Below are 15,592 nucleotides of genomic sequence, written 5' to 3'. Positions count from 1 at the left end.
GTAGATTGAGCAGGAGGAAGACATATAAGAAGCTTCCTATATATTTCCCGTTCCTTTTCTAGCCATTCTTGGCCTTGACGGAAAAAAAAAACGCAGCCAAATCTGCAATAAAAAAGCTGCATTTTTGTAATGTGGGGCCTCAGCTTTAGTGTGATTCTATTGGGTGGTGACACTGTAACTAGATGCAATTATAGCCACATCCAGTTCCTGGGCACCAGTGCGGCCACTTTGGTGTAAGTGTGACCCCCATTAATTCCTGGCTGGGGTTTTGCTGTTACTGCACCACCAGGAACTAAAAGTGACAAATTAATCTGCGTTTCACTTAGGGAGCGTTCACACTACCGTCGGTGTCCGACAGCTAGTGTCCGCTGCTAATGTCTGTTCAAAATCCTGTGTGGACATTAGCAGCGGACACTAGCTGTGTCTGTGACATTTTGCATTGATTTAAATGGACATTGGGTGCGTTCGTTTACTGTTCATGGGTGTCCTTAAGTGTCCATTCCCAAAGATGTCCGACTTTTCAAGCGGACAGAAAAATCTACATGTCGGGTTCTGCTGGCTGCTTGAAAAGTCGGACATCTTTGAGAAAGGACAGTTAAGGACACTCACGAACAGTAAACGAACGCACCCGGTGTCCGTTTAAATCAATGCAAAATGTCACGGACACAGCTAGTGTCCGATACTAATATCCACACAAGATTTTGAACAGACATTAGCAGCGGACACTAGCTGTCGGACACCGACGGTAGTGTGAACGCTCCCTTACAGAATACTGAAGTTACTAACGGCCAAGGACTGGATGCTGCATCTAGGTACATTGTGTGTCAGCTCTTTACAGGTATGACCTCGCTCTGCTCCCAGTCACATACATTACCACTAATTGTGGGTTACACATGTACTTACATTGCTTCTAAAGGAAAAGAACATGTGTATCCAGGCAAATAGTAGTAAGCGCATGTGGCTGGGAGCGCAGTATGACAGCACCCCTGTGCTATATGACTTTAGTGTAGGTGCGTCAGCTTTACAATTATTGCCCGGCACGCCGAGACCTCATCTTTGATTTTTTAATTTAAATCGGCACGCCGAACAAAAAAGGTTGCCTACCCCTGCCCTAGAGCATATCAGGCTCTAAAACTGATTGCGCGTGAGCGGTGGGGGCTAGAAAAAAGAGATTTTCCAGAATCAACTTAATTGATGTAAAAAGCTGAACTTGTTGGAAGGTCCTCTTTAACCTTTAACACAACATTGACTGAAGGCACTCATGAGGACCTTTCACCACTTCCAACAACTCCAGTTCTTAGCATCTGTTAATAGGTGCTACTCCACTGTTTCCATTACAGTTGGAAGTTTTTCTCTAGCTCCACTGTTTCGGAGCAGTAAGTGCTGTTAGTTTTTGGTGCCTGATATGTTATCTACTGTCATGTGAGTGGTGTCAGGCAAGAGCAGTATAAAGGGAGTATAATTCACAGCTCCATTCAGAGGTGGACAGCACAGAGCCTAAATAGCATATGCACTTATTACTTGGGAATAGTGGAGGCTAGAGAAAATGTTCCAATTGTGCCAGAATCTGTGGAGAGGCTATTAAATAATGCAACGAGCTCTAATTGGTGGAGGTGGTGAAAGGTTCTCTTTAAGTATTCTGCTAAGTGTCTATTTTCCTACAGTTTAGTAGGCATAATATTCTGTTTACCAAAAGTAAACAAAAATGTCTAGCCAGCAAATGGGTTAAATAATATTGAATTACTATATATGTATATATGTTCACTATTCAAAGAGTAAATGTTTGTTTCTAGTTTGTCAAAGGCTATGAGAATAAATACAAAAGGATGAACAGCAATGAACGTGTGCGTGTGGTGTCATCTAATTCAACCGCCATTGAAAGTGTGAAACTTTTATTAGAAAAGCAAGATGGTATGATCTTTTTGTAACGTTATCATGTGAATTAATATTTATTATAAACATGTAAAACCGTGTAATAATACTTTTGTTTCTCATTGCTTACTTTGTTCTTTGTCATCTCCATTAGACTTGGAACAAGATAATGACATTAAAAAGAGCCTGAACTTGGTACCTTACAGTTTGGTTCATCCAATCCACATTGAGAAGAGGAGACCTGTTCTTTTTGCTCCCAGCACATTGGCCAAAACCATTATTCAAAAACTGCTCAACTCTCCTGGTGCCTTAGAGTTTAATATATGTAAGCCAGGTAAGTGTCTTCGGGGTGTAATTTGGAGATATTCTCCGGTATGTGAAATCTTTCAAAATTGTTTATTTATTGCTCAAAAAAACTTTTACTGCTTTAAGTGAGGTGGAGTAGATTGTGTATGGTAGTAGTTTCCAACCTGAGGGTGTGTATCTGTGATACTACAAATCCTAGTTTGTTCTGCCATGTGACTGTGCAGAAGAAAGACCACTCTACTGGGTTCAGAGCTTCACTGTATACTGACATAACTCCTTTTGAGTAAATGTATTGTGATAGTTTGCAGTATTTTTACATGCTCAAAAACATTTATTTAAATACCTTAGTCTGTGAAATTATTAAATTGCTAAATTTAAAAATTATTTATTAGCTATCCATATTATAAGAGATAAATTGCAATTCCCATTGAAGTGAAAGAAGCAGGAATGCACATACTGCTTCCAACAATGTACAACCCAATTGCTGAGACCCCCACCGATCCAGAGACAAGAGGTGTTTAAAACAGGATGTGAATTTAGCAGTGGACACTGTATGTGCATTTCTGCTCTATTCACTCCAATGGCATCAGCAATTTATCTCTTGTACTATGGATATGGGATAATCGTTGATTATGTAGATAATCTTTTTCCCTTAGCCCTGTCAGCAGCACAAAAAGGGGTATTTCTGCCCCTGTGTGCTGGTAGGACAGGAGGAATTTTTAATCAGTAAAATTTACATATGCATGATTTATATATGCATATGCACATGGACACATATGCAACCCTATATGAGGGCACAGGGACCACCCCCCTCCCCCCCCACGCGTGTAAATACAAGAGCAATATAATGGTAATAGGGAGGGAAGCCTTGTCCTGCTGTTGTGACTAAGGGAAAGCAGATTATCTACATAATAAACAATTCTCTGTAGTCCCACAGCAGTACAATATGGGGAGATAGTAAGTAACCCACTAGGGAGGGTTTTCTCGCTCTACTAAGCTTAACACTGTTCGCCCAAAATCAGTGGCTTCTGTAGCATGCATACATAATCTGTAGTGCTTTACAAATGTTAACTCTGTGGACCAGGAGGCCACAGCGCAGATCTGGTCTAGGGGCAAAGCCCACTTCTCTGCCCAGGAGGTTGAGACTAACCTTGTAGAGTGTGCCCTTAGGAAGGTAGGGGGAGACAACCCCTGAGTTGAAAAAGAAATTTTGATAGCCTCCTTTACCCATCTGGATATGGTGGGCTTTTAGGCTTTAAGGCCTTTTGTCTTCTGATGAGAAGCGAGTACGCGAGTACGCTATAAATAGATCCTCAGGCATCTAGCTAGGTCCAGAGTGTGGAACCTGAATTCCTCGGCCGAAGATGGAGAAGGGTAGAACACAGGCAAAGATACCAATTAGCCAATGGAAAGGGAAGGCACTTTGGGTCTGAACCCGGGAAGAAACTGGCGTTAGAGGAGAATGCTTGTAGTTCTCCTACCCTCCTGGCAGGTGTGATAGTCAGGAGGAATACTGTTTTAAAAGTTAGGAATTTTAATTCCGTGTCTTCTAGAGGTTTGAATGGTGGATTGCAGAGTGCCGAAAGAACCGTACTGAGGTCCCATTGGTGGACAGGAGCAGCAACTGCTGGTCTCAACCTTGGCGTTGGCGTCTTTTATAAAAGCACTTACAGATAATCACCTACCCAGATAGGTGGACAATGCAGCTACATGTACCTTCAAGGTAGCAGCAGAGAGCTCTTTGTCTAGCTCGTCCTGAAGAAAATCCGGGATTGCCCTTACTGAGAGATCAGAGGAGTTCACATCGTGTTCCCAGCACCAGGAATTAAATATATTACTGATCCTGCGGTAATTCTTGTTGGTCGGTTCCGCATGGGCACATGCAAGGGTCTTCAGGATGGCTCTTGACAGTCCTCTCTTCCTTAATAGGGACTGGTCATCCTCCAGGCTGTCAGGTTGAATCTCCTCAGATCCTGGCAGCTCAGCTGTCCTTGGGTAACCAGGTTCTGGAAGGAGGGAAGCCTCCAGTATACACCTTAACTAATCATCATGAGATGGGCTAACCAAGTTCTTTTTGGCCAGAACGGGATTATGGCAATACCCAAGACTTGGTCCTGTCTTATTTTCATCAATACCTTGGGTATGATGGGAATTGGATGGAATATGTATATCAGCCTGAACCTCCAAGAGATGGACAGGGCATCCACTGCCATGGTATTGTCCTTCTGGTACAGCGAGCAGAACTTTTCCACCTTGGTGTTGAGTGAGGTTGTCATAAGATCGACCTCTGGATGATCTGTTGAAACACGTCTGGATTGAGTGACCATTCTCCTGATACAGTAATACCCTGACTCAACTGATCCGCTACTATGTTCAGGGAGCCCTTGAGGTGAACAGCAGATAAGTGGGTCAGATTCCTCTCTGCCCACGTAAAGAATAAATTCACCTCTCTCAGAAGGGCTAAAGAACTGGTACCTCCCTGTTTTTTTATGTAGATTGTGAGCCCCATATAGGGATCACAATGTATGTCTTTGAACAATGGGAGTAAATCCACACAAACACGGGGAGAACATACAAACTCCTTGCAGATGTTGTTCCTGGTGGGATTCGAACCCAGGACTCCAGCGCTGCAAGACTGCAGTGCTAACCACTGAGCCACCGTGTTGCCCCTAGTACCTCCCTGTTTGATGATATATATCACTGTGGTCATGTTGTCCAACTAGACTTTGACCACTTTCCCCCTGAGGGGTCGGGAGAAGTGACACAATGCAAGGTACATCGCCCTGAGCTCCTTTAGGTTGGACGTTCCCTCCTCCAATCTTTCCCAATGTCCTTGAATGGTCTTGTCTTCCAGATGGGCTCCCCACCCCCAATGGGATGCATCTGTAGTAAACAGGGTCCAGGGTCCACTGAGGTTGGACTGAGGACCTTCCGTCTTTCAGGTGTGTCTCCCATCTGAGGGAAAGACGGGTACTGGGAGAAAGGCAGATCTTCCTGTGCAGTCCCTGTGGAGACCTGTTCCAGGTGCTCAACACTTCCATCTGGAGGGGACGCAAATACCATAAAGCCCAAGGGACCGCCTTGGCCGAGGATGAAATCAGGCCGAGGACTCTCATGGCGGTTCGGATGGTAACTTGCCGGGTCCCGAAGAGGAAATGAAGAGGCTGCATCTTTTCTGAATCTAGTATGAACCTTAGGAATTTCTTCTGTGTAGATGGCACTATTTCTGATTTCTTCCAATTGACTAGCCATCCTAACTTTTGTAGGAAGGAAATGGCAATTTGAAGATGACGTTGGAGTACCGGGATAGACTGTGCTTTTATGAGCCAGTCGTCAAGATAGGAAACTATGAATAGGCCTTGCAGTCTGAGGGTGGCGGCGACAGGTGCGACCATCTTGGTGAAGGCATATGGGGCGGAAGAAATGCCGAATGGCAGTGCGTCAAATTTGAAATGCTCTCTGTGGCCGGAAATCACGATAGCAATCCTGAGACATCTTCTGTGTAGATGATAGATGTGGACGTGTAGGTATGCGTCCTTTAGATCCAGATCCAAATTAGATACAGATTCCATCCGGAATGGTTTTCTTTTTATAAACTGGTTGAGGAATCTCAGGTCTATTATCATCCTCCAGTCTCCCGATGGTTTGGAGAGACCCCCAGACCCAGCTCTGAAGAGGGAACCTTTTCTAGGGTCCCTTTTGAGATGTACTCAATGACAGACTTTTCCAAGATAGTCTATTGAACAGCAGGCAAATCACGAGTTGAAACAAATCGGTTGCGGGAAGGCTGGTCGAATTCAATGGCATAACCATGCTCTACCACTCGCAGAACCCAGGGATCTTCTATCAGTTTTGCTCCACACAGTGGCAAAGTGAGAGAGGCGATCTCCCACAGGTCCCTGTGGAGACCTGTTCCAGGTGCTCAACACTTCCATCTGGAGGGGACGCAAATACCATAAAGCCCAAGGGACCGCCTTGGCCGAGGATGAAATCAGGCCGAGGACTCTCATGGCGGTTCGGATGGTAACTTGCCGGGTCCCGAAGAGGAAATGAAGAGGCTGCATCTTTTCTGAATCTAGTATGAACCTTAGGAATTTCTTCTGTGTAGATGGCACTATTTCTGATTTCTTCCAATTGACTAGCCATCCTAACTTTTGTAGGAAGGAAATGGCAATTTGAAGATGACGTTGGAGTACCGGGATAGACTGTGCTTTTATGAGCCAGTCGTCAAGATAGGAAACTATGAATAGGCCTTGCAGTCTGAGGGTGGCGGCGACAGGTGCGACCATCTTGGTGAAGGCATATGGGGCGGAAGAAATGCCGAATGGCAGTGCGTCAAATTTGAAATGCTCTCTGTGGCCGGAAATCACGATAGCAATCCTGAGACATCTTCTGTGTAGATGATAGATGTGGACGTGTAGGTATGCGTCCTTTAGATCCAGATCCAAATTAGATACAGATTCCATCCGGAATGGTTTTCTTTTTATAAACTGGTTGAGGAATCTCAGGTCTATTATCATCCTCCAGTCTCCCGATGGTTTGGAGAGACCCCCAGACCCAGCTCTGAAGAGGGAACCTTTTCTAGGGCCCCTTTTGAGATGTACTCAATGACAGACTTTTCCAAGATAGTCTATTGAACAGCAGGCAAATCACGAGTTGAAACAAATCGGTTGCGGGAAGGCTGGTCGAATTCAATGGCATAACCATGCTCTACCACTCGCAGAACCCAGGGATCTTCTATCAGTTTTGCTCCACACAGTGGCAAAGTGAGAGAGGCGATCTCCCACAGGGCCCTCAGCCACAGAGAGTGGCACACATTCAAAAATTAGGTCTTTTCTTTGGCCTTGCAGTCTGAGGGTGGCGGCGACAGGTGCGACCATCTTGGTGAAGGCATATGGGGCGGAAGAAATGCCGAATGGTAGTGCGTCAAATTTGAAATGCTCTCTGTGGCCGGAAATCACGATAGCAATCCTGAGACATCTTCTGTGTAGATGATAGATGTGGACGTGTAGGTATGCGTCCTTTAGATCCAGATCCAAATTAGATACAGATTCCATCCGGAATGGTTTTCTTTTTATAAACTGGTTGAGGAATCTCAGGTCTATTATCATCCTCCAGTCTCCCGATGGTTTGGAGAGACCCCCAGACCCAGTTCTGAAGAGGGAACCTTTTCTAGGGCCCCTTTTGAGATGTACTCAATGACAGACTTTTCCAAGATAGTCTATTGAAAAGCAGGCAAATCACGAGTTGAAACAAATCGGTTGCGGGAAGGCTGGTCGAATTCAATGGCATAACCATGCTCTACCACTCGCAGAACCCAGGGATCTTCTATCAGTTTTGCTCCACACAGTGGCAAAGTGAGAGAGGCGATCTCCCACAGGGCCCTCAGCCACAGAGAGCGGCACACATTCAAAAATTAGGTCTTTTCTTTGGCTCCTCTCTGGAGAACCCACGCCCAGCTCCTCTGGAGCGATGTCTGGAACGCCTTTGAGGCTGAGGTCTAGCCTGGGAGGAGGAACCTTGACCCCTAGAAGGGGGAGCTCTTCTGCCTCTGGAAGCCTGTGGCAGGGATCTTCCTTTATCCTCGGCCAACCTTTGTATTAGGTCATCCAGCCCACGGCCAAAAACTTTCCCAGGTTGGAAGGGAAGGGAACATAAGGTGAATTTGGTGGCGATGTCCCCTGAGCCATAGGGGTCTTCTAGCGGCGGTCAACTGGGCCATGGTTTTGGGGGCGAGTTTAAGTTGCCTCGAAGCCTCCGCCAGGAAATCGGCAGCCATATGAATGGAATCCATGGATGCCAGGATGTCATCTCTGGGGACACCAGCATCAATGTCATGCTATAACTAAGCCAGACGAGCCCGTAAAGAATCAGAGACTTCTGCTGATGAAGTAGCGAGTCGATGCAGAAGAATATGTCTTCTTCAGGGAGGCATACTCTCTGGTCTAGGAGGGACAGTTTTGCCACTGGGACAGTTTTGCCACTGCAAGGTCCACCTTTGGAGGAGGTCCCCATCAGTCTAGTTGGGATGCATCGATAGGAATCATACTTTTAAAGACCCTTGAAGCGACTTGAGCTCTCTCCGGTTGCTTCTATTCCTGCTCCATCATTTTGGCCAGAGCAGCATCTGCTTGGAAGGCCCTTCACCCCCAGTGGTGCACAAGGTGGCTTCCCCTTCAACATCCTGGTCCCTTGATCGGATGAAGTTCAGCAGCATAGGTGTTTTATTGCAGTTAAAAATAGGACTGCTGGAAATAGTGGACTGTTCATTGTCTGATGGACAGGACTCCTCCTCAACATGTAATCTTTCCATGGAGGGTAATACCTTCATAAGGAGCGCCTCTCAGTACGCTGTTTTTCCATGAGCTGAGCAATGGAGTTACGGATATCCTTTAAAGAATCCTCCTCTTTCAAAGAGTCCTCCATAATCTGTGCCTGCAAGATGCTTCTGCTCATGATGGAGCAGAGGAAGCAGGTACTCAAGGCAGGTAGCCACCCGGAGATGGCTGTCCGAGTAGCCGACAGTCAGATGAGCACAGGTAGTCAGGCAGACACTATAAGTGTCAGCAGGCAAGTGGCAAGCAGCCCACAGGCAGATGCTGCAGATGGCAGCAGGCAGATAGCCAGGTTGGGCTTTTGACCAGAAGCCAGCCCTCTGGTAGAGTACAAACAGTATTGAACTCTAGATCCAGTGCACTCAAACATAAGTCTGTTTCCCTACAGACTGAGCCACAAAAAAAAAAACTCCCCTTTTTTTTAAAAAACAAAACAAAACAAAAAAAACAACTTAGACTTGCTTACTCTCAAGAGTAGTCTTGGTGCACCTTCAGCTTACCTCACCTTACCTCAGGCTGCTGTTCACATTAGCTGTGTTTTATGGCAGCGGGCGAAGCCCGTCCTGTCATCGATCACAGAGCCTGATAAGGGAAGAGAAATCTCCCCCACAATGAATGATTCGTGTGGGCCGTGCGCGACAAGCACACGGACCCCATTATAGTTTATGGGGTCCGTGTGCTTTTACAGCACAGCGCTTGTAATTGTGATTCCGTTCGGAGGGTCTCCATGTGGACTCTACCCGGACGGAATACATACGCTAATGTGAACCAGGGCTGAGACAAAAGACTGCACTATAAACCTAGATCTTTCTCTCAGAAAGAAAAAAAAAGGAAAATAAGAAGAAGATTTACAGACACCTTCTTCCAAACCATATAGGAGGCCACAAGACCTCTACCACCTGTCCAATCACACAGGACAGAAAAAAACACGCAGGGGGGAGGTCTCTGTGCCTTCTTATAGGGTTGTAGTCATGCATATGTAAATTTTGCTGAAAAATTCCGCCTGTCCTACCAGCACTCAAGGGCAGAAATACCCCGTATTGTGCAGGGAAATAATTTTTATGATATATTAAAGACTAAGTTTTTCACACATGCATTTTATTCCTAGAAAGTGGAACAAAGGAAGTTTTTCAGAAGAAACAGAAAACAGAAACAATGATCTATTCAAAAGAAAAGAACCCAAACTCATACGAGTGGATTATTCCAGCTAATATTGAATCTGTTATTTCTAAGGTATAGTGGAAAATATTGAATTTTTCAAACTATAAGATGCACTTTTTTTACTTCAAATTTGGGAGAAAAATGTTGGTGTGTCTTATAGTCCAAGTGTGGAGGGGTGTTTTGGCGGAGGAGCAGGGTTGCAGCATTGCCCCCTCCTGCCGCCACTGGCTGGCAGGAGTGGGGCAATGCTGCAGGCCCTAGGCTTGTCCCGGCATCCACCGTGCTATTACAGGGCTTCCAGGGTTGTCATAGTAATTTTGTAAAAAAACAAAAAATTACTCCAGCATGCCCAATAACATATAAAATATAACTTTTACTTCAAAAATTTAAAAACATAGTACAGACATGGATCCAGATATGTACAAAAAACAGAAAAGCTTACGCGTTTCGGGAACAAGGATGAGGTCCCTTATTCATAGCTTGACCAGTAATTTTGCGGCTGGTATATGACACTTGTATTGCAGTTGTATTGCTGTCTATGGGACTTGCAATTAAATGATTGCAGGTTCAAGCCCCCTAGGGGAACTAATAAAATAGTTTTAAAAAAAACCCCCAAAAACCTAAATAAATAAATAAATAAATAATTAATAGTTCTAAATCACCCCTTTCCTAGAACACATATAAAGGTAGAAAATTACTGTGAAACACATACATATTAGGTATCCCTGTGTCTGGAAATGCCTGCCTACAAACTTATGAAATATTTTACCCTTAGGGTGAATGGCGTAGCAGGAAAGAAAATCAAAAGTGCCAAACTACTGTTTTTTTTTTCTCGCTGTTTCACCTCTGATTTCAATAAAAAGTGATCTAAATAATAGACATACCCAAAATAGTACAACTATAAAGTACACCTGGCCCCTTAAAAAAAGACACCCTATGCATCCCCGTACAGCTGCAGGGCCACCTGTCAATGTGGAAGGAAGTAACTAGGAAGTAAATAGTACAGGATACCTACTACATCATGCAAAGTTCCTATCTGGTATCAGTACTCCAAATAACTCACAAAAATACATAATAAATACTGTCACAGGATACAAATTTTATTTCATACCATATAAATAGAGAAAAAAAAGAAGACGTAATTAAAATCATTAAAAACTCAAAAACGACTAGTAGAGTGGAGGTCGCAGTGTGGTATCACAACAACACGAACATCGGTCCGTGCATATTTACTATACTTGTACCATAATGTACTAATTGCCATATCCAATAGACAGAATACAATATTTGCAAGACGGACTAAGCAAGGGCCCACTTGAGACAAAGAATCACATAAATTGATATAGTGATCCCCCCCAAAAAAGTAAATAAGTATTGTATATATCAAGTATTCGTATATCTGTACAATATTCATATTTAAGAAGAAGTTGCCACATCAATACCACAATTGAGACATACAGTGGGGCAAAAAAGTTTTTAGTCAGTCACCAATAGTGCAAGTTCCACCACTTAAAAAGATGAGAGGCGTCTGTAATTTACATCATAGGTAGACCTCAACTATGAGAGACAAAATGAGAAAACAAATCCAGAAAATCACATTCTCTGATTTTGTAAGAATTTATTTGCAAATTATGGTGGAAAATAAGTATTTGGTCACCTACAAACAATCAAGATTTCTGGCTCTCACAGACCTGTAACTTCTTCTTTAAGAGTCTCCTCTTTCCTCCACTCATTACCTGTAGTAATGGCACCCGTTTAAACTTGTTATCAGTATAAAAAGACACCTGTGCACACCCTCAAACAGTCAGACTACAAACTCCACTATGGTGAAGACCAAAGAGCTGTCAAAGGACACCAGAAACAAAATTGTCATTGTCATCTGAATTGTATTGTCCATTGTTTTGGTCCATCACAGAAAGAACAGAACAGAAAAAAGGTCCATCTATGATGGACAACATCATGTTGTATAGGTATTGTCCTGACTTTCATTGGCACATAGCATGCAAGTATAAAATCACTCATTGGGCATTCACTGGGCACAATCAAGTACCATGTGGCTACATGTCACCCCTACCAATCTGGTGTACCACCAATTCCCTACAGCTCTATTTCCAATGCTTACAGGCAGAGGCGTAACTTGAAGCAGAGTCTCACAGTCTCTAATGGTGCTCCTACTTGGCTTGCATCATTTAGAATAGATGTATATTTAATGTGACAAATGGGTCACTGGGGCCGCGTGAGAGTAATGGGCCTGGTAGCAGCTGTTACCACTGCATACCCTATAGCTATGTCCCTGCTTACTGGGTGTTTGAATGTTGAGACAAGATTAGGAGGCCGTGGCCAGTGACTGGCTGAGTAGGTATTTCTTGTGTGGCCAGATAGTGACTAGTGGGGCCCTGATACACAATATTAGCGGCCGGGAATCTATGAACCCGCTGACAGGCCACTATGTTTTATTTTGAAGCGCTGCAACTGTTGAAAGCTCCTTGAAAGAAATTATACCTGTGAATACATGTAACTTAATTTTATTATAATCTATATGTTCTTTTCTAGAATGCACACTGTTTGCTCGATGTTGGGTTGCAGTGTACAAAGGACTTAATCAAAGCTAAAATGTACCCCATCATCCTTTTAATCAAAATGCCCGAGAAGAACATGAGAAAGTTCAGGTATTGTTATGTCCTAGTAGACATTCTCTTTGGTAATATTTCCTCATTCTGAATATTTAGTATGTATGTGTTATGCTTTGAGCACTGTCACATAGTGCTTTATTCTAAAAGGAAACATAGCATTTTCATTCCTATTAATAAGTTGCAAAAACTGAAGATGTTGTTTATGTTCTGCAGAAGGCTGCTGTCAAAGCAGGAGAATGAAGAGGAGTTTCTACGCATGTGTCGCCAGAAAGAGAAGGAGTTAGAGGCCCTCCCTTGTCTTTACGCTACGATTGAGGCAGATACGTGGAACACCATTGATGATCTTATTCGTGTCATCAAGGAAAGAATTACTGAGGAACAAAGGAAGACAATTTGGATAGAAGATGAACTCTACTAAAGGAGCATTTTCTCTTTCCATAAAGATAATTGACTGGTGGTATAAATCTGTGAAGTGAAGGTGTTCAATACTCAATTCTTCCTGGGTCTTTTGTTCTACTACATGGATAGATGTAATACAACAGATGCTAGATGTCCAAAAGTTATGACCACTAATATCAGTTACTACTGGGTCACTGAATAGCCTATGAATACCTATACATAATTCTCTTATTACCCAGCCTGTGTGTGACAGTAGTTTTGGCAGGTCTGTGGTTTTATGTGCTAATTGTACATTAGAGTTCATTTTAGCGTTTATATATATAAGTTATAGTTTAATTTATAACATGCACGGTAGTCTATGCCCTAGCAGGCATCATCAAATGACAGCCCTGAGAGTTTTTGTAAGGGGTTAAGGCTTTCCTTTGTCTGCACCATGATAAAGCAAGGGGTTCAAGAATTCTAGAAAAGTCCAACAAGGTCAGTATATTTGCACATTTGTATGTCCATGTGTATGGCCATAGAATGTATCCTGTTAATAAAAAATATGCATTATAAAATGTACATTAGTATAAATAGTCAAGAGATGAGCTTTAATATATTGTTATGTGACGAAAAAGGAATAGAATGTGGACTAGGTAACTATTGATGTGGACCTGAAAATGGATTCATAATGGATATTTGACTATGCTGCTCATACAGTGAGCAATATGTGCATTACAGAGGGGACGGTTTTGGTCTACTGCAGAGAAGGCACATACCCTGTTTCCCCGAAAATAAGAAATGTTCTTATAATTAATTATCTAACGAAATATATGACCTTTCTTATTTTCGGGGGATGTTTTATGCAGCGGCTGGAGCGGGGAACAATCGGCAAACAAAGCGGGGAACAATTAGTGGAGTGCCGGCATGACTGCCGGTTGTATGTGATCCAGAAGGTGAAGGGGGGGTGTCTTATTTTTGGGGAAACAGGGTAGTTTATCTCATTTTGTGCAAGTGAAAGACAGGATGTTGTGTTTTTATACATTAAATATTTGTAATGTAGAGCATCTTTTCCTTTAGTTTTGAGTCTCATTGAGCACAAGGAAACCTGTTTCTTTCTATGTGCACAAATGACAATAAGGGCTTATACACATGGCTGAATTAAGAGTCTATTATGTACACACCTGTAGATGCTGCAAATATTTCATATTGCAGCCCTTCATACTAAAGATTTTAAGCTTTTCATCAAGAAGAACTTGTCACATTCCCTTTATCTTAGTAAATTGCATACAGAGGCCTAATGTTAATTTTATAGTCTTTCTATATATAGTATCGAGGCAGATATTTTAACGCATTAATGCTTGACACTAAAAACACTTGTTCTGCCACATATATATATATATATATATATATATATATATATATATATATATATATATATATATACCCGTGACATATATATATTTGGCTACTCCTTTTCTATAATCTATTTCTACAATAGTGTTATCTAGCCTACCAAACATCTTTCTGCAGTCTCCTTTTCCTGTAACTTAAATGGTTCCCTCCGAATGACTACACAAACTCATTTCTGTACACCTTATAATGTGCAATGCTTGTTTTATATTAGCAAAGAAGTAACATAGACCCTTCTATACCAATATGACTACAAGAAAAGGTAGTCTTACTCTCCATACTGGAAAAGCAAGGGTACATGCACACATAAATATGCTGTACATTTTGCCACCAACTTCACCCCTCTCATACAAATACATGAAATTCACTCTGAAAATCTGGCAAAGAATTGACATGCTGAAGATTTTAAAATCCACACCATGTCAATTTTCACATAGAAAGAAAAAATTTTGGACATGAGATGAAGAAAATCTCATTTACGCTGGGTTCACACTAGCGCCCGGACTCCGTTTTCAGGTTTCCGTCTTCTGCATGCAGAAGACGGAAACCTGACAGACTGGGTCCGGCCGTGAGCGTTTTATGCTCTCCGCCGCGAAACCGTTTTTTTTTTAAACCGGACACAGAGTACTGCATGTCCGACTCTGTGTCCGGTTTTAAAAAAATGGTTTCGCGGCTGAGAGCATAAAATGCTCACTGGCGCACACGGCCGGACATCCTTCTCAGACATTCGAATGAATGGGTATGAAAGAGTCCTGCAGGTTTCCGTCTCCTGCTCTGTTTTGTGCAGGAAACGGAAACCTGTCTGAACGGAGACCGGGCGCAGATGTGAACGAGCCTTTACTTAAAGGGGTTGTCTGGTACCAAAAGGACTTTTCACACAGATGATATATGATATAGTCCAACACCCAAATCCCACAAACATGAGCTGTTCCAGCAACCTCCAAAAGTTACACAGTGAACAAGGAGTGTGTGCAGACTGCTCCTATTCAACTAATAGACGTAGGACTGCAATTCCCCGGTACCACTCCTGGATGGGACTTGAATATCAGCAGCCTTCACATTAACCTTGTCCACTGCTGTAACTTCCAGGGCTCAAATGCTGCCAGTACAGAATGCATTCGGGTATAAGAAACTAAATATCAGATACTGATAACCTCTCCTGTGGATAGATCAACAGTATGAAAAATCATTTTGGGACTAGAAAACCCCTTGCATTGCACAGCAGAATTTCCTCATGCAACTCTGCGCCATGTGTATGTACCCTTAAAGGGGACCTTTCATATCCTTGGGCGCAGGTGGTTTTATATACTGCTAGAAAGCTGACGGTGAGATGAATTCAGCGCACTGTTGGCTTTCCCGTAATGTCCCCCGGGGCAAGTGATATCGGTACAGTTACCGATATCTCTTCACCGTCAGAACGGCTTTCTTGACAGTGTTGCTGGTCTGTGAGGCACATCCCTCCTATCAGTACTTGTCCATAGCCCTGTACTGTCA

At 43.1% G+C, this 15,592-nt stretch overlaps 1 protein-coding gene across 1 annotated transcript in view; it reads left to right on the top strand.

Annotated features, from left to right (window-relative positions):
- CARD11 (caspase recruitment domain family member 11) overlaps window positions 1–13,562 on the top strand; it is a 119,674-nt gene extending 106,112 nt beyond the window's left edge. Inside the window, exons 20-24 of the mRNA XM_075285123.1 lie at window positions 1,794–1,911; window positions 2,027–2,206; window positions 9,622–9,746; window positions 12,228–12,343; window positions 12,521–13,562. Of these exons, the coding sequence (XP_075141224.1) occupies window positions 1,794–1,911; window positions 2,027–2,206; window positions 9,622–9,746; window positions 12,228–12,343; window positions 12,521–12,725 (744 nt within the window). The 3' untranslated portion in view covers window positions 12,726–13,562. The remainder of the gene's footprint in view (window positions 1–1,793; window positions 1,912–2,026; window positions 2,207–9,621; window positions 9,747–12,227; window positions 12,344–12,520) is intronic.
- Window positions 13,563–15,592: the final 2,030 nt, after the last annotated feature.

This window comes from Leptodactylus fuscus, chromosome 8 (assembly GCF_031893055.1).
Source record: "Leptodactylus fuscus isolate aLepFus1 chromosome 8, aLepFus1.hap2, whole genome shotgun sequence".
Lineage (NCBI taxonomy): Eukaryota > Metazoa > Chordata > Amphibia > Anura > Leptodactylidae > Leptodactylus > Leptodactylus fuscus.
The sequence above is the reverse complement of the archived record's forward strand: the minus strand, read 5'-3'. Positions and strand labels throughout refer to the sequence as shown.